General features: G+C 45.0%; 1 protein-coding gene across 1 annotated transcript in view; it reads right to left on the bottom strand.

Moving 5' to 3' along the window:
- Positions 1–1,274: 1,274 nt before the first annotated feature.
- LOC142317209 (small glutamine-rich tetratricopeptide repeat-containing protein alpha-like) overlaps positions 1,275–27,019 on the bottom strand; it is a 101,509-nt gene continuing 75,764 nt past the window's right edge. The window contains exons 7-11 of the mRNA XM_075353304.1: positions 20,758–20,896; positions 20,611–20,673; positions 9,973–10,010; positions 6,885–6,980; positions 1,275–2,057 (exon numbers count right to left, since the gene is read on the bottom strand). Coding sequence (XP_075209419.1) covers positions 1,943–2,057; positions 6,885–6,980; positions 9,973–10,010; positions 20,611–20,673; positions 20,758–20,896 — 451 coding nt within the window. The 3' untranslated portion in view covers positions 1,275–1,942. The remainder of the gene's footprint in view (positions 2,058–6,884; positions 6,981–9,972; positions 10,011–20,610; positions 20,674–20,757; positions 20,897–27,019) is intronic.

Here is a 27,019-nt window from a genome sequence, read left to right as displayed (position 1 = left end):
CATTCTGGGACTGTACTCAAACCAATTTACTCATCTAGCAAAGCAAGATTTCCCATAGGAAATCATTGGAATGCAGACAATTCGTTCCACAACTTGTAGTAATATCCCATCCTGGTCCCCTATTGTGCCATTCCACACGCGCACACACATGCAGAAACACACGCGTGCGCGCACACACACACAAACACACGCACATTATGCTCACTTATCCTCCGTTGCCTCGCTATCCTGGTTCTTGCAGTCCGCCGGGAACCATGGCGGTCGATGCAAAAGCTGGCGCTGTCAGGCCTTCAGCGGTTGTCGTCATTGGCATGAGCTGCTTGCCTCTGATTGGTCAGCATGCTGCCATTGGGAAGCACAGCAGCAGGTCCTGTATCGGTCGCACTAGTTACCAGAACCACATATCAGCGGACTACAAGAACCAGGTATGAGGCCGGCGAGGTAACGCAGGATATGTGAGGATAATGTGTGTGTGTTTGTGCGTACGGAACCGAAAGTGTGTGCGGTATTTTGCTCGTACAGCAAAGCTTGCTCGTAAACTGAGATACAAATTTACAGCAAGCTTTGCTCGTATAGCGAAATACTTGCACTCCAAGTTCCTCGTAAACTGAGGTTCCACTGTATGATTCTATCATACCTGACATCCCTGGAATTGGGGTCTCTGTCCCTACATCATGCTGCTGTCAGATTACATACTAAAAGGGAATCTGTCAGCAGGTTTTTATTAAAATTTTTAAGCGGATTGGTTCAGAAAATAAATTTCAAACACCTTGTTCAAGTGTGATGTAATAATAGTGAGAGGAGCGTTGTCCAAATTCAGAAACCTCATTAACTAATCAGAGGGGAGAACATCTACTGCTTTCCAGCAATTTTATAGCAAATTGCTGGGGGTCTCGTTTTCATCTTATTGCCAGCAGACTCCCAAGAACAAGGGATTTTCCAAATACATAAAACCACTTTTTAGACGGCATCGCCATCATACAATAGAGTATGATCATACTGTGTTACAAGAGGTTTGTCAGAGACCCAAGTAACAAAATGATAGTAATGTGGAATTCATCAGATACCTTTATTACCCTTCTCCTTGTAACTATTAGAACTACTGTAATAAAATGACAAATGTAAAATATGCTGGGGTATAAATGCAGAGTTTAGTCAGCGGACCTCAACCTGATCTTCTACTTTATACTGATCTGAGAAAATAAAATATAAACGTGTGAAAACAAATACATCTCAGTGATGTCCACCACAGTACATTAGTCATAGAAAGAATATCAGAGCATGGATTTATTTCAATTCAGCACTCAGTCATCCTTTATTAAAATACATTAGGCATGGAAACCACTTGGCTGTAATAATAATTTTTTACAATTTTCCACACCAAAACAATTACGAGAAGCTCCCACTTCTGGAAATTCCAGAAAAAGGAGTGTTTGAAGACCGTGAAACCCTGATCTTTTGCATGTGTATTGTGCAAATCATTCCAGAACGAGAATCAGAAACTCCAGTCCAAAAGCAGAAGTAGTAACTGTGCCCCTGGATCAGAATATGGTCATATCAGTCAGTAAATTACAAATCATTACATGGTGCCAACCAACACCACGACCCCTTTATAAATTAAACACAGACAAGTATTGGCCAAGGAAGGGAAACACCAATATACTGTATCTTTACCCTTCAACAGCATCAAACCAACCCAAAGTTCATACTAGGTCAGCCCTTTGTGCTACATTATGGCAACTTATACTTATTAGATCCTTCTGGAGATGGTGGTGATGCACAGAGTATGAGGTAACAGAAAAAAAATCTCCATTAAAAAGTAGAGCAATAGCCACTGTTCGCACAAATGTAAAAAAGGAAGACAGGCCGTGGTGTGGTTACTTAGTACGTCCGGTTCATATCTCTTGAAATATTTAGAGTTGCCCCTCACATGCTGGTCAGATCATTGATGCTGGTCTTCATTGCTTGCACTTGGAGTTCGGCTTCTGATCTGACTGCGCAATTGCTCTATTAGTTCTGGGTTCTGTTGCTGCATTTGTTGAGCAAACTGTTGTCCTCTAAGAACAAAAAAAAAAAAAAATATCAAAATTATGTTCCCACAATCAATTAAAACTCTAATATTCATAGAGATTAGCTGAGTGATCAGGTAATAAATGTGCAAAAAAATCCCAGCTAGTAACTCCTCTTGCTGGAGGAAGATACAGCTGCTCATAATTTCTCTTACCGCAAAACAGAAGTACACAGATTACATTCAAATGAATGGGTAACTATGCAATAATAGCTGCTGCTCCCCACTTTGGTTAGGCTGCTTTCACACTACGTTTTTTTAACATGCGTCATGAACGTTTTTTGCTGCAAAAGTGGATCCTGCTTTTACAGCAAAAAAACGCATGCAAACGCATGTGTGTTTATGGGCGGGCATTGGAGTCATGTGACCGGGAGTGAGGGGAATTGAACGTGACAGACTGAGAGCCAGCATCTAACAGCTGTGGAGGCTCGTAACCAAGGTAAGCATCGGGTAACTTGCTTGGATACGCGATATTTACATTGGTTACGAGCGTCTGCAGCTGCTAGGAGCCGGCTCCCTGCACATGTTACCAACGTAAACATCGGGTAACTAAGACCGCGGTTACCCGATGTTTACCTTGGTTACGAGCGTCCTCCGCTCTCAGGCAGGGGAGAGTGGAGAGAGAGGGAGGGGGAGGCAGGGAGGTGGAGAGAGAGAGGGAGGAAGGGAGAGAGGGAGGGAGGTGGAGAGAGAGGGAGAGAGGGGGGAGAGGGAGGGAGGTGGAGAGAGAGGGAGAGAGGGGGGTGAGGGAGGGAGGTGGAGAGAGAGGGAGGGAGGGGGGAGAGGGAGGGAGGTGGAGAGAGAGACTGATCACCCGAGGCTGGTTTCTGTGCATGCTCAGTAGAGCAAGCAGGATCCTGTCAATCAGCATGCCAGCGTTCACATGTGTTTGCGTGCTGTTTAGTCAAGATCCAGCAATTTGCAGTATTTGGACGCAGCTCAAAAACGCTACAAGTAGCGTTTTTGAAATAAGTTAAAAAACTGCAAGTCGCTGGATCCTCACTATAACGCACGCAAACGCAGGTGAACGCATGTTGACGCGAGTCCATTGCAAATGCATTGAAATGAAAACGTATTTGCACTGGATCCGTTTTTGCGTTAAAAAACGTTAATGACGGATGTTAAAAAAACGTAGTGTGAAAGCAGCCTTAATAAGGGTGTTCACTTAGGACCTAAAGCAAACCTCTGCCTCACTTTTACTTTGTTTCATTTAAGGGTTTGTCCAGGCTTGGGGCACAGGTCTGCAGTATCTCAGAGATCCTTCTCAGCGCGCAGTGTGCTCAGGATTCTCTTATACTGGGAGCAGGCAGACACTTGACCCCAAATATGCGATCTGCATATATGTAGTCACGTGTCTGTTAAAGAGAACCTGTCACCACTTTTTTGTCGTATAAGCTGCGGCCACCACCACCGGGCTCTAATATACAGCATTCTAACATACTGTATATAAGAGCCCAGGCCACCCGGGTATAACATAAAAAAAACCACTTTAATACTCACCTAGAAGGTCACTCCGGTGCACAATGGTCGGCTAAAAGAGCCCAGTGTTGACGGCCGCAGCTTACAGGGCAAAAAACTGGTGACAGGTTCCCTTTAAATATGGGTAGCATCATTCAATACAAGTGAATTGAGCAAAGCCGGACAAGTCCACTCGGATTGTGACTGGAAATATCCAAATCACATACTTTCGGTCACCTGACTGCAAGAGAGTGACTGCAGACTTGCTCCCCAAGCCTAGAAATCCCCTTTAATACCCAAAATTGTAAAAGAAAAGAAACCCACTAGCCATAGATTGTTGCCATTCTCATCACTCATTCCGTCCAACGCTGTAGAAAACGTCACTGCTAAATAAATTGACATAATGAACCAATTCAACATTTATCCCAGTTCCTAACCAGGCATATTTTCAAGTTTTTTCATAGCTGCGGTTTAAAACTTCTCGTTTGAATATTCAAGTAATTTTTGTGTCTTTTTCATGATATGGAGTTCCATTTTTATGTCATTGTCATATTCTCTAATTTTTTTTGGAAGATAGTGAAAAAATAAGGGCGATAAGTGTCAAATTCCGATTTATTTTATTTTTTTATGACCACATGAGGCTACTAAGGGCTGATAGTCAGCCTCCAACTCCATCTCCTGCACTGTGACTGCTCCCTGATGTGACCTGAACATGCCACCTGGCTCTCCAGATCACAGCTCTAGGAGGAGACTACCGCCACCATCTCTGTGGAGCCCATAGCGTATACTATGTGCTTCACTTTCCCCCTGAGCATCGGGCCAGCAGTGATCTGTAACCTGGTACTGTACTATAGCTGTCACGCTGCGATCACCGATCAACCCCCTCCTCACATGTGACTCACCACCTTGGACCTCCTCTCCTGGTAGGTCCTCCTGTCTGAGCATTTGCAGGAGGCGCTTCTGAGAGACTGACTGGAGGAACTGCAGGGAGCGGAGGTCCGAGGTGAGTTAATTGTGGGGAGGGGGGGGGGGATTACAGTTTGCCGTCTATAGTACAATACCAGGCCGAGGCTGCAGATCGCCACTGGCCACCACCAGTACTCACTTCAGACCTCCGCTCCCAGGAGCTCCTGTCAGTTCTCTGTGCTCAGCACAGGGGGGGCACAGAGAGGCCGGGGGGGGTGGGGGGCTCGAGGGGCACAGAAAGCCCAGGGAAATACAAGGGGCACAGAGCACTGGAGAACGCAAGAGGCACAGAGAGCACTAGGGGTCGCTGGGTGCACAGCCAGACCTGGGAGATGCTGGGGGCACAGAGAGCACTGGGGGATACAGTAATAGGGGGTCATAGTGATATGGAGGCACAGTATACAGTGGAGCACTATGCCAGCTTTCCCCTGACACATTCCACAGTTCAGGATCACTTTCAGTCACCAACAAAATGGCTCCCCACTATAATCCAGAACTTCCTCCTCCCTTATCCTTTTGCAAACACCCAGAAAAGGAGGGGAGTGAGGTGTGACATCTCAAACATGAGAGCAGATTCCACCCACTTTTACTGCAGTTGTGAGGTAGTTTTACACTAGGTTTTCAGCAGCTGCTCTTCCTAGTGTTTAAGACTGACAAATATCAAACTTTTTACATTATTTTTTATATTTTTCTTAATTAAAAACAAAATGATGATATTTAAACAAAACATTAAAAACATGAATACTTTTCATTTTTTCAGTTACTGAATTTTTTTTTTTCTTGATGGCTACTTCTGGTTAAGGATGGCTACTGCCGTAAATCAAGTGTGCATCCTGCCCCAGATTCCAGAGGACATGCAGTAGGATGGGCTGCGTGAAGAATATCTGCTGATACAGAGGTCATGTCAGAGCAGTGAACTCACATTCCTTTGTTCAGTCAACCTGACAGGACACTGAGCAGAGTAGACTAAAGGAGAAGGTAAACACCTTTCCTGACTGAGAATGAAAATCCATCTCCTACTGATAAAGTAAGTCTTTGTACCGCGTTAGACAGTATCCATCTCATCCATCTCGGGCAGCCGGACCATTTTACTGCAGTGCAGGCAGTACGGCTGTCTTGCTCTTTATGCAGCTGTCATAGAACACTGCTAGATGGAAGTTACCATCTTTAAAATCCTGACAGTGTACTAGATAAAGCATCGCTTCTTGCTAAATAAAAAGTATTTAGAAAAATGAATAAATAAAATAATTTTGAATATTAATCACATTTCTCAGAGAACCCCTTAACAGATTAACAATTTTTTCTTTTAAAACACAAGTTTATCCTGCATAGAGATCTATGAAACAGTTCTATCTTCGTTCCTATAAAAACGTGCATGTAAGTGGCTCCAAAGTCCCTGCTTTTTTATTAGTACTCCAAATTGCATGCAATTTCCGTTGTTTTGCATCAGTCACAATCCGTCGCCTTGAGGAATTACGGTATCCTGCAAAATATTTTGCAGGAATCCTGTTTTTCATCATAGACTTCCATTAGTGACGGATTGCAACTGATGATGCTGCGTTGCATCCGCTGCGTCGCAGTCAGTCGTTTTTTAACTGACCGCCGGGCGGGAGCAACACAGCCTGTAACGTTTTTTGAGCAGCGCGATCCGTAGGATTTTGCTGTGCATGCTCTCACTGGCTCCCTGCACCCGTAACCAGGATACACATCGGGTAACCAAGCAATGCGCTTTGGTTAGTTACCCGATATTTACAGTGGTTACGGGTGCAGGGAGCCCGCGCTAAGCGGTGTACGCTAGTATCCAAGATAAATATCGGGTAACCAAGCAAAAAGTGCTTTGCTTTTAGTTACCCGATATTTACCCTGAATAGAGTGTGCAAGGAGGCCGACACTTCCCCACTCGGCTCCGCCCCCTCCCGCACTCCGCACGTGTACACACACACACACACACTTGTCCCCAGCCCTGCAGTCCCCGCGGCACTGATGTCCTCAGCGCCACGGCCCCGCTTGGCTCCGCCCCCTCGCGCTCCGCCCCCTCCCGCACTCCGCATGTACACACGCATGTAGAGACACACACACACACACACACACACACACACACACACACACACACACTCACCTGTCCCCAGCCATGCAGACCGCGGCACTGACGTCCTCAGCTCCGCCCCCGAGCTCCGCCCCCCGCACACAACGGAGTCCGACAATGAAATTCTTTTCTTTGTCATCCGTTGTAGAACGCATCAGTCACATGCGTCAAGCAACGCATGTGACCGATGCACAACAACGGAAATGTGAACTTAGCCTTAACTGAATGAAAACAAATCCCCTAATAATATATAATGTTTCAGAATATAAAAAAATAATCATGAGGAAAATTAAAACATTTCCATACGCTTGTATAAGACTGGCCAGGTCGGTGGGAGGCGTATTTCCTGCAGCTGCTGCTCCAGCCATGGGATTGCCAGAACCAGATATCATACCGGACATTCTGAAAAGAGAAAAATGGTAAAAACCTGTCTATCCCGCCAAGTTTCAATCTCAACTTGACAAGCTGAATTCATTTTAATAGAATTAATGAGAAAACCTGAAATCATGAATCTGAAACCTTTGCCAGAATTCATAGGCATTGGAATCTTTACTGACAGAGTCTAACAAACGTACACACGGGGTGCAACCAGTTTTGGACTCACTTAAATCAGTTTTTCAAGACATTCAGGATTTAAATGTGGAAAGGGATGATTGGACTGGTAGCAGGTCTCCCGACCCAAATTCACAGCTCATATATGCCTAGGATACTATAGAGTTTGGGCCAGAAGAACCTGCTGCCAGTCCAAACATGACTTCCCACATTCGGGAATATTGGATGTGAGAAGCCGGCCTAACATACCAAGTTCAATTGATGATGGCTTCATGCCGATATGCTTTCTTAATGGTGCTCCTTCTTTTAAACTACTCTGTTAGGCCGGTTTCAGACATCCATGGTTTAGGTACGTGTGACATCCGTTTTTTTACACGGATGCCACGCGTACCCATGTTATTCTATGGGCTTACTCACACTTGCGTGTCACCGTGTGGCTCCACACGCACACACTGAGACATGTCCATATTTTCCTCTGGCAACACCGATGTCACACGGCTCGCACACTGATGTGATCAGTGTGACAGGTACCGGAGACAACACGTACCTTTGAAATAAAATGATTTTCTATACTTACCTGTCTCCAGTGCTTCAGTCTTCAATGCTTTTTTTTCACTTGCTTCTGACCCCTGCTCATTAAGCTCATTCCATATGCACCGCCAGGACAGGTGAGCATCCAGCAGTGTGTGCAGTGATTTCATTGGAGTATCCAATGAACTCTGATGTCCTCCTGACGACACCCCTGCAACATCCGAGTTACCGCTGGTGTCACAACAGTGACTTCATGGGTTCATCAGAGTTCATTGTGAACTACGATGAACCTGTGACGTTACTGCCGCAACACCCGCTGTACCTCAGGTGTCATGGGGGTGTCGTGAGGAGGTCATCAGAGTTCATCGGGAACTCTGATGAACCAGTGACATCACTGCCGCACTCGCACACACACTGCTGAAGGCGCCCCTACAGTAACCTGGGCTCACCTTATGAGATCCAGGTCAACGCAGGGAAGCACACACAGCTGTACTCTTGACTGCTGATTGATCAAAGTGTCATGTCTTCATGAAACGATATGAGATATTTACAAAGCATGAAGGGTGTACTCACTTTTGTGATACACTGTAAATGAGAGAGTATTCTTGAGTAACATACCTTCACGTTCAGTGTTTCTTATACCTCATGTACAAGGAGCTGCTGATAAAACGTTGGCTTTACTCAGAAAGAAACGAGATAGGATGATGAAACTTTATATTTATTCCACATACTCTCCACTGATGTTAACACACTTCTTACATCAGTATTCCAAGTTCTGTAAGCCTTAGCCTAGCAAAAAAAAAAAAAAAGGATTTTGGTTGTGCCTCAAACCGGGCAGGTGTAGCAGCCACGGCATCAGAAATGGTGTGAAATTTGGTACCCAAGGTGTTTCTTCAGCTTTGGAGACTGATAGTTGGAGGGAGCTAGATCTGGTGAATTAGGTGATGATCAACCAGCTCTGCCAGTTTTGCTGTGGTCGCTTGTGCAGTGTGAGCGGACGTGTTGTCTTGCAGGAACAAGATTCTTTTAGACAGCTTGACGCGCCTTTTGGCATTCAGAGCTGCCTTCAATTGGACCAAAAGTTCAATATAATACCTTGCATTGATGGTGGAACCCTTTTGAAGGTAGTCCACTAGCAGCACGCCCTCCTTATCCCAGAACACAGACGCCATCACCTATAGTGCGTGATTCTTGCATCCTGAACTTCTTTGGATGAGGAGAACCACTTTGCCTCCACTCTTTTGACTGCTCATTTTCAGTGTCATACAATTAAATCCAGGTCTCATCCATAGTGACCAGTCGATCCAGGAAGTTCTTTTTCTGGAAACACTGACAAATGGACCGGGAAGTTGTCACGCGCATTCTTCTCTGATCTGTCGTCAAACATTTGGGGACCCACATGGCAGATCGCTTCATCATGTCCAAATGGTCATGGATAATGACACAAACACGTTCATGGGAAATTCCCATCATGTCTGCTATTGCTGTAGCTGAAATTTGTCGATTCTCTAGTATGAGGTTGTGCACAGCATCGTCTTATCTCCGGAACAACCACACCCGGGCGTCCAGGACGTTTCTCATGATTGGTGCTGAAGTGGCCTGTTTTACATTTGGCAACCCAATTCTTAACTGTGGAATATGAAGGGCATTGATCCCCCAATGTCTGCGACATATCACCATTAATATCCTTCACAGACTTTCCTTGCAGAAACAAGAATTTTATCACTCCTCTGTTCTTAGTTGCTGTGAATATCGCATTAGCATCCGCCATTTTATTTTCTCTCATGCGTAGAACAATGTTGCCATAAGCAACAAACACAAACTTTTGGAAACAATATTAGACACATAAGGCTTTCATGTGATGTAACATTAGTTACCAAAGAAACAAAAACAGATCACAAAGCCAAAGACTTATCAGCAGCCTCTCGTAATGCAGGTGAAAAAGTTTCTACTACTGTTTATTCCCACATCTCTTCCATTCCATACCCTGTCCCACAAAGTGGGGTCATGGATGCTGTAGCGGTCACTGATTGTGCTCCTAACAGAACAGAATTATCAAGCAGTCTGGAACCATATGCAGGCAGAGGAATCATCATCCAATCACCTCAATTTCCCTGCTGCTAAAAGAAACGTAGGATCACTGTTTATGTGTTACACATACAGTCATTACAGTAAAAGCTCGTCTGTCAAGCCGTATCACGTTGAACTTAAAACAGCTTTATTTTTTGTGTCATCAAATTTTCATATAACAAAACAACCAAAAAATATATACTTATTTATGGAACATGAAAATTAATGTCGCAAAACTCACAACTGCTGTACTTGGGGGTTATTCATAAGGTTTGATGCCTGGACAAAAACAAAAAAAGACAAAAGTTATTTCTAATTTAAATTGACATTCAGTACTACACAAAAAAAACAAGCCCAAAACATTGGCTTAGATTGATTGTGGACAGCGGATATCCATTGTATGTGTCTTTTATTGGGTAGAATAAGCACTCTGAAAATGGACTGACAGTGTGTATAGTGGATGCATGTGTCAAAAGAAGAATGGCAACAACTTGTCACTGCTGGAATATGTACACATTTGTGTTCAATACTTATGGATCATTACAGATCCCATTTCATTTTTTTTTTTAAATTCTTTATTTAACATTTTAGAATACAACATATATCGGTAGGGAACCATCATGACACTTTCTTACAAATTATGACAATGTGGATTCAGAAAAAACTTTAAGTATATTAACAACTTATAACACTGTCAGGTGGTTTCATGAATAAAGAAAAGGGGATGTAAGAACAAGAAGGTAGAAGGGGATGGGGGGAGAATTATGAGGAAGAATATAGGGGTATAATACGTGAGAGAGTAAGGTAAGAAAGGGGGAGCAACAGGAGCAAAGAGGAAAAATAAAATCTGCTACGTTTTCTGTTTTTTTTTTTTTGGTTTTTTTTTATCGAGCATTGCATGCTGATCAGACGCAACTTTTCAACTAACTTCTTAGTATGATAACGATGCATTTAGCCAAACTTCACAGTCATTTAAATCTTTTCCATGTTTGATTTTTGACAGTCTGATTTTTTCAAGTGTACCTGTCTGGACTGTCTCTCTGATCCATTCTTTAAATGAGGGTGGCTCTTCACTCTTCCAATGTCTTGTTATGACTATTTTAGCAGCATTAACTATTTGTGGTAACAGAATTTTTCCTAAGGAGTGACTTTGAGGGATCTAAGTTGAGGAGAATGAATTCGGAGGATATGGGTATTTCCGTATTGGTCACCTTTTTGGTCTCTAATTTTTTCCCAGTAATTTTGGATTTTTGAGCATTTCACCAGGATATGTGACAGGGTACCTAGTTCAGATCCACATCTCCAGCAGAGTGGGGAAATTGAGCTGTTTATTTTATTTAATATAATTGGAGTTTTAGGCTATATGCGCACGTTGCGTAAATTCATGCAGTTACGCTGCGCTTTGCAGCGCACCGTAACTGCATGCGTCCTGCGTCCCCTGCACAGTCTATGGAGATTGTGCAGGGGCCGTGCGCACGTGGCGTCTCAGAGCGCAGCGCTTCGGCTACTGCCGAAGCGCTGCGCAAAAAGAAGTGACATGTCACTTCTTCCGTGCGCTTTGCCGGCAGCTCCTGCTCTGTCTATGGGAGGAGCTGCAGGCAGAGCGCACGTTCTCGCCGGCACCATGCGCCTCAGAACGGAGCTTTTCAGCTGCGCTCTGAAGCGCACCTTTTACGGTGCTGGGCGAGTACGCAACGTGCGCACATACCCTTATACCATCTTGAGACTATTTTGTAGTTTAATTCTTGATACCTCACCGAAGTAGTGAGGGAGTGAATGTTCCCTAGAATTTTTAAAGGGCATAAGCAGATGCTTAAAGATGTTGTCCCCTTACTTTTACATTGATCCTTAGGATAGGTCATCAATGTCAGATCGGCCGGGGTCCGCCACTTCCCACCCCCGCCGATCAGCTGGCAGCCGAAAATACTGAATTCCGGAGTTGCTCAGTCTTCTGATTGTTCCCACAGCCGGGTACTGCACATCTGCCTTATATTCAGATTTATAGGAGGCCGATGTGCAGAACTCATCCGCGGATACTATCAGAAGACAAAACAGATCCAGAACTGAACATTTCCGGCTGCCTACTGCCGGCACAGAGAAAAGCTGATCGGCGGGAGAGCGGAGTGTCAGACCCTGGCCAAGCTGACATTGATGACCTATCCTAAGGATAGGCCATCATTATAAAAGTAGTAGACAACCCCTTTAAGGGCACGAGAACGGTTATGACAATTTCCGTTGTTACAACAGCTTTAATAATCCGCTTAAAATCAATAAAAACGGTTCAGTTCCAAAAGCAAAACTACATACTGCAAAACACCACAAGAACGAACCTGACCTTACCCCTTTGTGACCACAAATACGACTTTTTACTGACCTGAGATAAGAGAGTAGCATTCCCTATGGGAGAAATTGCAGCAGCTGTTAGCTGTACACTACAACTGACAACCTGCATCATCAGCCACCATCAATGTCACTGGCCATAGCCATTTAACCTCCTAAATGCTGATGTCAATAGTGACACTGGGGCAGGAGGATCTGGGGTGTGTGCCCTGAAAAACGGGCCCCGCGGATGTCCCTCTGGCCTGGGACAGAGCAAGGAGGCTCCACATTAACCCCTCCGCTGTATGGGCCTAAATTATACCTATACTTGGCATCTAGTGGCTGGCGGGTACCCGGGACTCCCTTCACTATACCCTGGCATATGTGAAACTGCCACCTGGCTGCCCAAGTTGGGTGAGAGAGCAGAGATACTCCTCTCTCTGGCTACATATCACAGAGGTACAGGACCAAGCGTGTTGGTGTACAGCAGGAGCGGGACACCTAATCCGCAAATACCCAGTGGGACACTATGAGCTGCCCCAAGCAGTCTGGAGCCATTGATAATTTGCCAGTGGAGATCAGGCAGACACTTCTAGGGCTAAGAGAAAAGCTTCTTTCAAGGGACAAGCATCGGCAGGAGATGATGCTGGAGATCAAGAAGACCTGATTCTGAGACAAGAATATGAACAACTCATGCAGGCGATCTCTACATGTAAAAGTTCTTTTACGGGGAAGATTGAGGAGATACATTCAGAAGTTGGCCTTCTACGCCAGGATGTGGCGACTGTGAGGGCCTTACTGAAGAGGTGAAGACAAGAGTATCTGAACTGGAGGATTAAACGATGCCGCTGACACCAAAGCGGACTAAGGTGGCTGGATCTATGAATGCGTGGCTTCAGAAAGCAGATGATTTGGAAAATCGGATGCACCGAAATAACATAAATTATCGGTCTAACAGAGCACTCTGAGGGCCAGTGCCCTGAACAGTTCTTAGAGGAATGGTTTAGTTTTAATCGACATTTGTGGTTGAAAGGGCACACACCGCCCTATCCAGGTGTGCAACCATAGCCTTTTTAGGCAAAAAAACCCCCCAAAACCTATGGAGGAGAAGCACAATAGGGTAACAATAGGATATATAAAAATTGAGGACCTCCTCTACGGCGGTTGTGCCAGTCACAACCCCTATAATAGCTGAGAATATGGGTGAATCAGCTGCAGCTCCGAGATGGACGTTAAGATTTCAGAGAAGACACGGGTGTTCAGCCGCGCTCACCACATCAGAACGTATTATTAATTTATGTCTTTTATTCTGTATGCTCAGGTCAATGCGTTTCAGGGGTCGCTGCCCCCTTCATCAGGACAACAAGCAAAGAACATAATCTTGTTTATGTTCTCTGCTTGTTGTCCTGATGAAGGGGGCTGTGACCCCTAAAACGTGTTGACCTGAGCATACAGAATAAAAGACATAAATTAATAATACGTTTTGATGTGGTGATAGCGTGGCTGAACACCCGTTTCTTCTCTGCAATCTTCAACGCAGCATTTTTTGGCACAGCTTCACAACTGTAAAAATAGAGATGCAACTCTCCGTCTGGCTCGGCAGAAGGGCCCTATCAAGTACAGCAATGCCACTCTCTCGATCTTCCTGGACTTCTCTGTGGACCTCCAGAAACAGAGGGCTCACTTCATGGAGTAGAAAAGAAAAGAAGGGATCGGAACATTTTGTATCCCATGTTGAATTCTGCTCAACTCCGCATAGGTCTATGAGGGATCGTCCCCGTTCTCTTCAACACCTGCAGAGGTAGAAGACTGGCTCCAACTCCACCCAGGGACTAAGGAGCAAATGCACAGAGACTGTGCTTTTGCTGGACGGTCATTTCTATGCCCCTCCACGGTCTTCCCTTCATATGTTATTTCCCTCATAGACATTCTGGATTTTAACAAGCGATGGAGAAATTGGCAGGGGACTGATACTTGCCGAATGGGAGCCCCGATTCTTGTTTTCCCATATCATCTATACCAGGACACTGTTCAGTGCCGGTATCCCCTTTTATACTTGGGATGCTTTAATGAGACTCTGAGAAGCTGTTTTGGAATTTGTCATGGGTTGTTTTTTTTTTTTTCAGTTTAAGGTTATATATAATAATCCTGTTCTTTCGTAAGGACATGCTCACTGCTGCTGGAACGCTAACTATATTATGTTGCAAGATAAGAAGCAACCGAGGGGAATTCGTAAGAGGTTGGATGTAGGGGGGAGATAATCCACTGGCTACAAGATTTTCCTTCCTACATCTGAGATCCTGGTTCTATTTATGTTGGTTATATAAAATGGGTTCAGAACTAGTGTTCATGACCTGGAATGTCAGGGGCCTCAAATCGCTTAAAAAGCGAATCAAGGCGTTTTCCCAAATCAGCGCTATAAAGCCCAATTGGTGGTGTTAGTCGTGGTCATCTTACGAGGGACACAGCTAGGTTGGTGAAAAAGCCATGGGTCCAACTGTTCATGTACACATTCCACACTAGTTATTCTAGAGGCGTCTCTTTCTTAGTCCATAAATCCGTTCGGTAGGAAGCTAAGGTGGTCAGGAGATATTCAGAGGGGTGAGTTGTCTTTGTGTACGCATCCATTGACTCTGTTCTATTATGCATTCACAATCCCCTGCCAGCTCGCACTTCTGTTCTCAAGCAAGCACTGAGCTTTGCCCTTAATTACCCGGAAGCGTGTGTCCTATGCATGGGAGACTTTAATCTTGTGGTTGACGAGGAGCTGGATAGGCTTCGGCTGGACGGTGGGGGGGACAACAATCAACCTCGACTGATTTGCGGAAATGTATTGAGGGAGGCAGGTGGGTTGACCTATGTAGACTGCGATATTCCAGTACACGGGAATTTACTTGCCACTCTTCTATGAGATGCACAATGTCACGTTTAGATGACATCTTTGGATCAAGTAACGTGGCAGCCTGGGTAGATGGCGTGGTAAACCGGGTACGGGGTATATCAGACCACTGTCCAGTAATTCTCATGCTTAGAGTCGGCCGGAACATCAGCAAACCCCTCTGGCGGCTGAACCCCTTTTGGCTTAAAATTAATTGATCAAAGTGACAGGACCCTAGCTCAATTAGAGGATCATCTAGTAGCTCACCCCAAACCCCGAAACAATAATCTTGTGTGGGATACCCTCAAAGCTTACCTTCGGAAAGGTTTAGCTTCGACCATAACACATATTAAACGATTGACTAAGGTGAAGGGTGAAGTAATTGAAAGAAGACTTAGGAACTCAGACAAGATATATATCTAGCCTGACTGATGGGAACAGGGCGGCTTGGATGCATTCATATACGTCACCGTTGGCTCCTAGAGATCCTGCACGTGTGGGCTTGCCATTCCCGCAGCAGTGTTATCCAGATGCTTGCTTGTCAGCTTCAGACGCGCACTGCACATGCTCAGGAGACTCCTGCGGTTCCGACCATGCGCAGTGCATGTCTAAAACCTACAAGCCAGCACCCGGATAATAAGGCTGCGGGAATGGCTAGCGCGCATGTGTGGGATCTCAAAGCGTTGACGGTGACGTTAATCATGTAAATCCATGGTATCATGCCAACAGGGGCGTGATGCCACGGATAGCATGCAAATGCCCAAGGGGCGATGCGACGGCCAAGGGACTAGACCTCTGATAATTTACATTGGGAACATGTAAGTAATACATTTTTGTTTTATATATTTTTTTCATACATTCATATTACACAATATTACAACACAGGAATGGGTAGGAAGGGGTTTTTAGGTCACACATCACCCTGCTTGTAGGTCAGAATGCATATGGGACCTGACAGGTTCCCTTTAAAATACTGCTAGTTTACTCATGTTAGGATTTAATCACATAGGACTACACAATGACCTTAACACTTAGTATATAGACTGGAGATCAAAATTGGATAACCATTCACAATATTCTATTGGGCGGTCAAGGAAAAGAATTCCATTTCTACCACTAACATTCTTTTAGCACCAGATTGCACATTTTCACAAGGGAGTGGGTAAAAAAGATCATCACAATTTGTCACACAATTTTTGTTGAATGTGGGAATACCTCATACGTGGCTGTACAGTACTGTTTGGTAATACAGCAGGGATCAGGAGGGAAGTAAAGGTATTTGACTCGAAGTAAAGATTTTCTTAGAATAGTTTGCAGACTCCATATGTAGAATGAATCCCTAAGTTCTATAACAGCAAAACCACCCTTCCTGCTCAAGTGTCACAATTTTGCAAACTACACCCCTCTGAGAATTCATTTACAGGCGTAGTGACTAATTTGATTCCACAGTGATTTCAAGAATGGGATTGTGGCATAGTGAAAATTGCAAATATGCCAGAGTAGTGGCCAATAATGTGCGCCTAGCTTGTTCTTCTGGAGACATTCACCCTATCAATTAAGTGGGCTTGCTTCACTACAGCACTGACAATCATGTGGAAGCTAGCTGTGGTTGATTCACACTGTGGGGCTCAAAGGAGGACGACACTTTGGATTTGGGCACTTTCATAGACCGTTTGTGTTCTCAGTAACATGGAAACCCCCTATGTTTCTGGTAAAAGATGATGGACTTGAGTGTGAGCTTATTTTTTTTGTGGATTGAGTTGTAAAACTTTCCTAATAAAAGCTTCAAGACATTTTGAATCACATTTATCCTGTTCTCTACACTGATCAATTACTCAGAGTTTCCATCTAAAATGTCAGAATGATGTGTTTTAGATTAAACCCCTGACCGATACATTCACTATAAATCACTCTTAGCAATAGTGTATCTTTCCAGAAGTGTACAAAATTGTAGTCGACTGTGCTTTTATGCATGCATAAAAAAATAAATCAAAATAAGACACCGACTGATCATGGGCCAGTACAAAGTGACTCCTTCTGCTTCATAGTGAATGTGCCACTGAGGGTGTTGTCTGAATAACACATTGCAGAGCTTTACACATAAACCCTGGAATATGTGCTCAACATAGAGCGCAGGATAAATGTAAGCCGAGCCTTAAGCTGCTTTCACACATCCGTTTTTGCAGTGCGGCTCAATCCGGCTCAAAAACCTATGCAACGGATGCGGCGAAAAAAACGGATCCGTTGCATAAGTTTTTCCATGCGGCCTGTCCGTTTAACGGATGCGGCTTGATACGGAGCATGCGCAGTGCAAAAAACCGCATCCGGCGGCCAGATGCGTTTTTTGCCGCAGGACGCCGCATCAGTCGTCCATAGGCTTGCATTGTAAATCGCGCCACATTGCGCCGGAGCCGGCACGATGCGTTTTTTTCGCTGCACAAAAAAACGTGCCAGGCAACGTTCCATCCGGCTGCCACATGGGCTAAATATGCCGCATCCGGCAAAAAACGGATGCAACGCAAGGCCATGCGGCACAATACGGCGCTAATGCAAGTCTATGCGGAAAAAACGCAACCGGCGGCAAAAAAAAACCCTTGCATTCTTTCTGCAAAGCGCGGTATTGTGCCGCTCAGCAAAAAACGGATGTGTGAAAGCAGCCTTACTGCGATCTCTTAGAGGCAGAACGGAAGACTCAATAGCATGTCAAGCATTGCTTTCATTATTTACGCCATTCACCATGCGGTATAAGTGATAAAAAGGACTATTCTTCAGGTCAGTATTATCACAGCGATAGCAGCTTTATATATTTTTTTATATGCTTGGATACTTTCACAAAGAAAAACCTTTTTGATAAAAAGCTATATCATTTCTATATTTCTGCTGAGTCATTTGATGGCTTGTTTTTTTGCGAGAAGAGTTTAAATTTTTATTGATACCATTTCCGCACACAACATGGATTGCTTTCTATTCTGATTTTTGGGAGGCAGAATGACCAAAAACACAGAAATTCAGAAATTGTTTTATAGGATTATTTTTTTTTTGATAAAGCGATAACTAAGACTGCTTTATTCTTTGGGTCAGTATAAAATTACAGTGATACTACATTTAAATGTTTGTTTGGTTTTTTTTTTTGCTTTGCCTCTTTTGCACAAACGTTTTGATGGAAAAAAAGTTTTTGCATTGCCATATGCTATTCAGAGCTGATCATTATTGGCACTCATTTTTTTTTTTAGAATCTGTACAATATCTTCAGAAATAAATGGAAATGTACTAAAGTTCTATCCTCAGGATTTTTTTAATTAGTGGTCCAAAGTAATACAACAATTAAAACATTGTTTGTCAACTTACATGTGGCAATTTCAAAGAAGAAACAGCGTGTGCAGCCATAAAGCCATCCCTAAATAATACTTGGTTGGAATCCTTTGGCATTGATGACAGCCCACAAATGTTCCTTACAGCCATCTATAAGCTTCTTGCACTTCTCAGGTGTTATTTTCTTCCACTCTCCCTTTGCAGTTTGTTCATGCTCTTGAATGTTTGCAGGATTTTTTTCCCCGATGGCAGATTTCAGCTCACCACAAAGATGTTCAATGGGCTTGAGGCCAGGATTCATTGCTGGCCATTTTAAAAACAGTCGATTTTTTGTTTTTCAACCATTCCTGTGTATTTTTGGATTGCAGGAAAACCCATGATTTTCGACTCAAACCAAAAGTTTTCTTACACTGGGTAGGCATTTTGCTCCATGATCTCTTCATAATGCTCCGATTTCATGATTCCTATGATACGGTTAAGGGCTCCAGTACCAGACGCAGCAAAGCAACCCCACAGCATTATGGATCCTCCACCATGCTTAACTGTTGGTAGGTTGCTCTATTCCGTATAAGCTTCATTGCATTGTCTTTAAAGAAATTGTTGCTTTGCTTTGTGGAAAAGGTCTATTTTTGTTTCATCTGTGGCTTGTCAAGGTACTCTTTGGCAAAGATCATTTGTTCCTTTTTATGTCTTTTCTTTAGCAATGGTTTCTTCCTTTGTCTAAAGACATCTCGTCAATTTTCCTCTTTCCCCACCGCCAGGGAAGTTCCTGACGGTTCCATGCTTGGCAAACTTCTTAACATTGCGCACAGTTGAAACTGGGATACCAAGGTCTTTGGAGATGGTCCTATAACCTTTGGAAGTCTTGTGCTTGCTAGCAATAGCAGTTTCGATGTTCTCGGACAGCTCCTTTGTATTCACCACTGTGACAAAAGGAATGAGGCCTACCATGTGGCTTTTTAAAACACGGACATAGTCATTCATTAGCTAATTCATGTCACATGGGCAATGACAATTTATTAGCGGTAACTCATTTGTGATTACCACAGGTAAGTCTAAATGTGTTTCCATACTAATTTAATGTAAAGGTTCCAATACCAGTGTCACAGCAGCTAAAGGTTTTTCTATTTTTCCATCCAATTTTTTTTTTTAAATATTTGCTCTTTTGTATTTAACATGAGCACTCTATACAAAAGAGCTGTTTCACTTCATGTTTGTCAGGAGATATTCCACATATGTACTTAAACTTCATGGGAGCTAATAACGATGAGCAGGACAGTAGCTTTTTTATTTTTCCGTAGATGGAGCTGAGTGGGGGCTTGTTTTGCTGAGGGATGAAATGATGTTTTCAAGGAAACTACTATTTACATTCTACTTCTTAAATCGCGTTTTATTCTACTTTTCAAAGGTTTTGAAAAAAAAAAAAAAAGCATGATTTTTGCCAAGCTTTTTTCATGGAGTTTACAGAAGTCACCTAATATGACAGTTTTATAATTGGACTGGATGATACAAATATTACCAAAAGTACACATATTTAGTATTTATTGGCATATATTTTGTTGTTTTATTAATACTTTTAAAAAAAAAAATTGTGACAGTTTTGATTTTTAACATGGTCCCTTCATGTGACTTAATAGCTTGATCACTGGTCTAAAACATTGCAATGCATTAGACTTGTGAGAGAGTGTTAAGGCCACTTTACACAGAGATAAATCTGCGGCAGATCTGCGGTTGCAGTGAAATTGTGGGCAATCAGTGCCAGGTTTGTGGCTGTGTACAAATGGAACAATATGTCCATGATTTCACTGCAACCACAGATCTGCCAAAGATTTATCTCTGCGTGTAAAGTGGACTTTACACTGACAAAAAGCCTTTTGAACCCTGCTCTTGGCATGGTCTACCAGGCCACTGTGGCTGGCAGACTAGGAGGTCATTAATGGACCTGCAGCTCTTATGACAACCATCGGGTCCCTGCGATCATGTTGCGGGGGTGCCGATGGGGCTAAACGCATTATTTATTGTGGTATTTAAAAGGAGGGGTGTTGAACAGCCAGGGGCAGTGCAGGCACTGGCCTTGGCTGTCACCACAGAAGCTCGACTGTCACTTAAACCGAGCTCCAGGCAGCGATCATGCAGACACAGCTTCAGTGCACACAATCGCCAAGACGTACGGTACGTCCATTTGTGGGAACGCACTGCAAAGTAGGACGTACCGGTACATCCAATACCGGGAAAGAGTTAGATAGTCATGGAAAAAAAAAACCTGAACTGGTTCATAAAAACCATACATGAAAATCAAACGAAATACTTTTTTTTTTACATTGCAGCAACATTCTAAAAGTTTAAACCGAGCCACTATAATTCACTTACCATACTCATAAAGCCAGGGTTATTCAGGAGCCCAGCCAGATCTAATCCTCCAGGAGCACCCATCTGCAGCAGATAACAAATTCGGTTTTCCAACAAATGCATAAAATACATGTTCCAAGCTTCAGAGAAACTGACCATAAAACTTACTGGACTTGGCATTTCTTTCATCTTCTGTTCGGCAATTTTAAGATTTGCTTTGTACGTGTCATTTTCTGGGTCTAACTCCAAGGCTCTCTTGTAGAAGCCCACAGCTTCAGAGTGTTTATTCAAGCTTGATAGAGCTAATCTGGAGAGAAAAAGTAATTACAAGAACCACAAAGAACAAGAGGAAAAAAAAATAAATACATGTCTAACCTGCCAAAAATTCTTAATGGTGTACTCATTTGTGGTTTGGGATACAATGTCATTTAACCAACATGGATCTATTTGCAAGCCGCAGTGAGAGAACAGCCATTGCATTGCATATGCATTAGTATTGGAGCAGATATTAAATCATCTTCTATTACATTAACTACATATGAGAACATCCCTTTTATCCAGCTGACATTTCCTAGTTAATTAGCTCCTCTCAGAAACCGCAATCATAGCACAAGATATGAAAACCAAATAGCTGTGAACTGCTACGTGGACAGAAATTAAATATCCCAAATATTAAAGGGAACCAATCATCAGGATTTTCGTGTATAAGATAAAGCCAGTGCTATACTGGTACGATCAGGCTGATTCTATACATACCTGTAGTGGTCACCTCTGATGTTTAGGCTTTCAAATCCAAGAAAGTGACGTTTAAAAATTCGTCAGCTTTTTGATTGACAGTTGCACCAGAGCAGATAATAACTGGGTGGGTATTCACCGCCTGTTCCTCCTTCCCTCTGGCTCTATGCTAATTTTTCTATTCAGGAAGATGGCGTCAGAGTTGGCGCCTGTGCATAGCGCTTATCTCAGGCGCCATTTTTCTGAAACCTGCGTTACCCCCTGCTGTTCTATTCTTCAGAGAGGGTGGCGCATATGCCCTCGCATATTCTGCTCTATTGTGACCGCGGGAGCGCGCGCGGTCACAACAGCAGAGGAGAACAGCTGATCGGAGGACACCGCGCCAGCGCCAGGTTGAAAAAGACAGAAAACCAGGATCGTGGAGGGATGAGAGGGAGGAATAAACATGGAGTCCCTAAGTATGTCTGTATATTTATTTCTAATAAAATATTTTTTTCTCTGTGTGGTGTCTTTTTTTAACCCTTTATTGGAGATTCTTAATGGATGGGTCAAACTTGGCCTGACATTAAGAATCTTGGACTTAATAGCAGCTGGTAAAACAAAGCTGGGATTAACCCCTTAATACCAGGGTCACTGGAAGAGTTGGATACAGCGATATAAGATGGCGCTTCTATGAACGCGCCATTTTCGGTGGCGGCTGCGGGAAGGGTGTCGAACAGAAAGCTTGGGCCACCCTGCCCTGCGGAGTCCAGTCTCCAGCTGCCTAGTTGTACCTGGCTAAATACAAAAATTGGGCGAAGCCCATGTCTTTTTTTTTTTTTTAATTATTATTATTATTATAATTATTTCAAGAAATTAATGAAATACTTAAAAAAAAAAAAAAAAAAAAAAAGAAAACAAAAAGGGCTTCCCTATATTTTTGGTTCCCAGTCGGGGACAAATAGGCAGCTGGGTGTTGGGGGTGGCCCGTACCTGCCTGCTGTACCTGGCTAGCATACATAAATATGGCAAAGCCCACGTCATTTGTGTTTGTTTTTTTTTTGTTTTTTTTAAATTCATTAAAAAAAAAAAAAAAATGCGTAGGCTCCTGCTGCATTTTATATTGCTAGCTAAGGGTAACCCAACCCCCAGGTATGTTACCAGCTTTGTTTGACCAGCTGCTATTAAGCCAGAGATTCTTAATGTCAGGCCATTAAGAATCTCAAATAAAAAGTTTAAAAAAAAAACCAAAAAACACCACACAGAGAAAAAAAACTTTATTAGAAATAAATACACAGACACTTAGGGACTCCATGTTTATTACTCCCTCTCACCCCTCCATGATCCTGGTCATCTGTCTTCTTCAACCTGGCGCTGCTACGGTATCCTCCAATCAGCTGTTCTCCTCTACTGTTGTGACCGGTTATTATCTGCTCCGCTGCAACTGTCAATCAAAAAGCTGACGAATTTTTAAACTTCACTTTTTTGGATTTGAAAGCCTAAACATCCGAGCTGACCACTAATGGTATGTAGATAATCTGCCTGATAGTGCCAGTATAGCAATTACTTGATATATGAAAATTCTGATGATTTAATACCTTTAAAGGTATTAACCAAGTAGTAAAATGAAAAAATAGATCTCCTGCAAATGAAAAGAAAAAAGAAAGTGGAGTTATAAAAAAAAAGAAGGGAATTTTGTTTACTTGCCGTAAATTCCTTTTCTTCTAGCTCCTATTGGGAGACCCAGACAATTGGGTGTATAGCTTCTGCCTCCGGAGGCCACACAAAGTATTACACTTTAAAAAGTGTAACCCCTCCCCTCTGCCTATACACCCTCCCGTGCATCACGGGCTCCTCAGTTTTGGTGCAAAAGCAGGAAGGAGGAAACTTATAAATTGGTCTAAGGTAAATTCAATCCGAAGGATGTTCGGAGAACTGAAAACCATGAACCAAAAGAACAATTCAACATGAACAACATGTGTACATAAAAGAACAAACAGCCCGAAGGGAACAGGGGCGGGTGCTGGGTCTCCCAATAGGAGCTAGAAGAAAAGGAATTTACGGTAAGTAAACAAAATTCCCTTCTTCTTTGTCGCTCCATTGGGAGACCCAGACAATTGGGACGTCCAAAAGCAGTCCCTGGGTGGGTAAAAGAATACCTCGATAAAAAGAGCCGAAAACGACCCCCTCTTACAGGTGGGCAACCGCCGCCTGAAGGACTCGCCTACCTAGACTGGCGTCTGCCGAAGCATAGGTATGCACCTGATAGTGTTTCGTGAAAGTGCGCAGACTAGACCAGGTAGCTGCCTGACACACCTGCTGAGCCGTAGCCCGGTGCCGCAATGCCCAGGACGCACCCACGGCTCTGGTAGAATGGGCTTTCAGCCCCAAAGGAAGCGGAAGCCCAGAAGAACGGTAGGCTTCAAGAATCGGTTCCTTGATCCACCGAGCCAAGGTTGACTTGGAAGCCTGCGAACCCTTACGCTGGCCAGCGACAAGGACAAAGAGCGCATCTGAACGGCGAAGGGGCGCCGTGCGAGACACGTAGAGCCGGAGTGCTCTCACCAGATCTAACGAGTGCAAATGCTTTTCACATTGGTGAACTGGATGAGGGCAAAATGAAGGTAAGGAGATATCCTGATTGAGATGAAAAGGGGATACCACCTTAGGGAGAAATTCCGGGACCGGACGCAGAACCACCTTATCCTGGTGAAAAACCAGGAAGGGGGCTTTGCATGACAGCGCTGCCAGCTCCGACACTCTACGGAGCGATGTAACTGCCACTAGAAATGCCACCTTCTGCGAAAGACGTGATAAAGAGACATCCCGCAGCGGCTCGAAAGGTGGTTTCTGAAGAGCCGTTAGCACCCTGTTAAGATCCCAGGGTTCCAGCGGACGCTTGTAAGGTGGGACTATGTGGCAAACTCCCTGCAGGAACGTGCGGACCTGCGGAAGCCTGGCTAGACGCTTTTGAAAAAATACGGATAGCGCCGATACTTGTCCCTTTAGAGAGCCGAGAGACAAACCCTTGTCCATTCCGGATTGAAGGAATGAAAGAAAAGTGGGTAAGGCAAAGGGCCAGGGAGTAAAACCCTTATCAGAGCACCAGGATAAGAAGATCCTCCAAGACCTGTGATAGATCTTGGCGGACGTTGGTTTCCTGGCCTGTCTCATAGTGGCAATGACATCTTTAGATAACCCTGAGGACGCTAGGAACCAGGACTCAATGGCCACACAGTCAGGTTGAGGGCCGCAGAATTCAGATGGAAAAACGGCCCTTGAGACAGCAAGTCTGGGCGGTCTGGGAGCGCCCACGGTTGACCCACCGTGAGATGCCACAGATCCGGGTACCACGACCGCCTCGGCCAATCTGGGACGACGAGAATGGCGCGACGACAGTCTGACCTGATTTTGCGCAGCACTCTGGGCAGCATCGCCAGAGGAGGAAATACATAGGGCAGTCGAAACTGCGACCAATCCTGAACTAATGCGTCCACCGCCAGAGCTCTGTGATCTTGAGACCGGGCCATGAATGCCGGGACTTTGTTGTTGTGCCGTGACGCCATGAGATCGACGTCCGGCGTTCCCCAGCGGCGACAGATCTCTCGAAACACGTCTGGGTGAAGAGACCATTCCCCCACGTCCATGCCCTGTCGGCTGAGAAAATCTGCTTCCCAGTTTTCTACGCCCGGGATGTGAACTGCGGAGATGGTGGAAGCTGTGGCTTCCACCCACTGCAGAATTCGTCGGACTTCCTGGAAGGCTTGACGACTGCGAGTGCCGCCTTGGTGGTTGATGTATGCGACGGCAGTGGCATTGTCCGACTGGATCCGGATCTGCCTGCCCTCCAGCCACCGATGAAAGGCCAATAGGGCTAGATACACTGCCCTTATCTCCAGAATATTGATCTGAAGGGATGACTATCGGAGTCCAGGTTCCCTGAGCCCTGTGGTGGAGAAAAACCGCCCCCACCCTGACAGGCTCGCGTCCGTTGTGACCACAGCCCAGGTGGGGGGTAGGAAGGATTTTCCCTGCGATAGAGAGTTGGGAAGGAGCCACCACTTAAGTGACGTCTTGGTTGCAAGGGAAAGAGACGTTCCTGTCGAGTGAAGTCGACCTCCTGTCCCATTTGCGGAGAATGTCCCACTGGAGTGGCCGCAGATGGAATTGCGTGAAGGGCACTGCCTCCATCGCTGCCACCAACTTCCCCAGGAAGTGCATGAGGCGCCTCAAGGGGTGTGACTGACCCCGAAGAAGAGATTGCACCCCTGCCTGCAGCGAAAGCTGTTTGTCCAGCGGTAGCATGACTACTGCTGACTGAGTATGAAACTCCATCCCAAGGTACGTCAGTGATTGGGTCGGTGTCAACTTGGATTTTGGGAAGTTGATGATCCACCCGAACTGCTGGAGAGTCGCCAGAGCGACGGAAAGGCTGTTTTGACACGCCATCTGAGAGGGTGCCCTGACCAGAAGATCGTCTAAGTAGGGAATCACCGAGTGGCCCTGAGAGTGTAGGACCGCCACAACAGATGCCATGACCTTGGTGAACACCCGTGGGGCTGTCGCCAGGCCGAAAGGCAATGCCACGAACTGAAGGTGTTCGTCCCCGATGGCGAAACGCAAAAAGCGTTGATGTTCGGGTGCGATCGGTACATGGAGATAAGCATCCTTGATGTCGATCGATGCTAGGAAGTCTCCTTGTGACATCGAAGCGATGACAGAGCGGAGAGATTCCATCCGAAACCGTCTGGTGCTCACATGTCTGTTGAGCAATTTGAGGTCCAGAACGGGACGGAACGAGCCGTCCTTCTTTGGCACCACAAACAAGTTGGAGTAAAAGCCGCGACCATGTTCCTGGAGGGGAACAGGGATCACAACTCCTTCTGTCTTCAGAGCGTTCACCGCCTGAAAAAGTGCATCGGCTCGCTCGGGGGGCGGAGATGTTCTGAAGAAACGAGTCGGGGGACGAGAGCTGAACTCTATCCTGTAACCGTGAGACAGAATGTCTCTCACCCATCGGTCTTGAACATGTGGCCACCAGGCGTCGCAAAAGCGGGAGAGCCTGCCACCGACCGAGGATGCGGTTCGGGGATGCCGAGAGTCATGAGGAGGCCGCCTTGGAAGCAGTGCCTCCTGCGGCCTTTTGGGGGCGTGACTTGGACCGCCACGCATAGGAGTTCCTCTGGCCTTTCTCCGGCCTGCTGGACAAAGAGGATTGGGGCTTGGCGGAGGGACGAAAGGACCGAAACCTCGATTGTATTTTCCGTTGCTGAGGTCTCTTTGGTTTGGACTGGGGTAAGGAGGAGTCCTTTCCCTTGGATTCCTTAATAATCTCATCCAATCGTTCACCAAACAAGCGGTCGCCAGCAAACGGCAAACCGGTTAAGAACCTCTTGGAAGCCGAGTCTGCCTTCCATTCGCGCAGCCACATGGCCCTGCGGACTGCCACAGAGTTAGCGGATGCCACCGCTGTACGGCTAGCAGAGTCTAGAACTGCGTTCATGGCGTAGGAAGAAAAAGCTGACGCCTGAGAAGTGAAAGACGCAACCTGCGGAGCAGAATTACGTGTGACCGCATTAATCTCAGCCAGACAAGCTGAGATAGCTTGTAGTGCCCACACGGCTGCAAAGGCCGGGGCAAAGGACGCGCCCGTGGCTTCATAGATGGATTTCACCAGGAGCTCTATCTGCCTGTCAGTGGCATCCTTTAGCGATGA

Source organism: Anomaloglossus baeobatrachus, chromosome 1, assembly GCF_048569485.1.
Source record: "Anomaloglossus baeobatrachus isolate aAnoBae1 chromosome 1, aAnoBae1.hap1, whole genome shotgun sequence".
Classification (NCBI taxonomy): Eukaryota; Metazoa; Chordata; class Amphibia; order Anura; family Aromobatidae; genus Anomaloglossus; species Anomaloglossus baeobatrachus.
The sequence above is the reverse complement of the archived record's forward strand: the minus strand, read 5'-3'. Positions and strand labels throughout refer to the sequence as shown.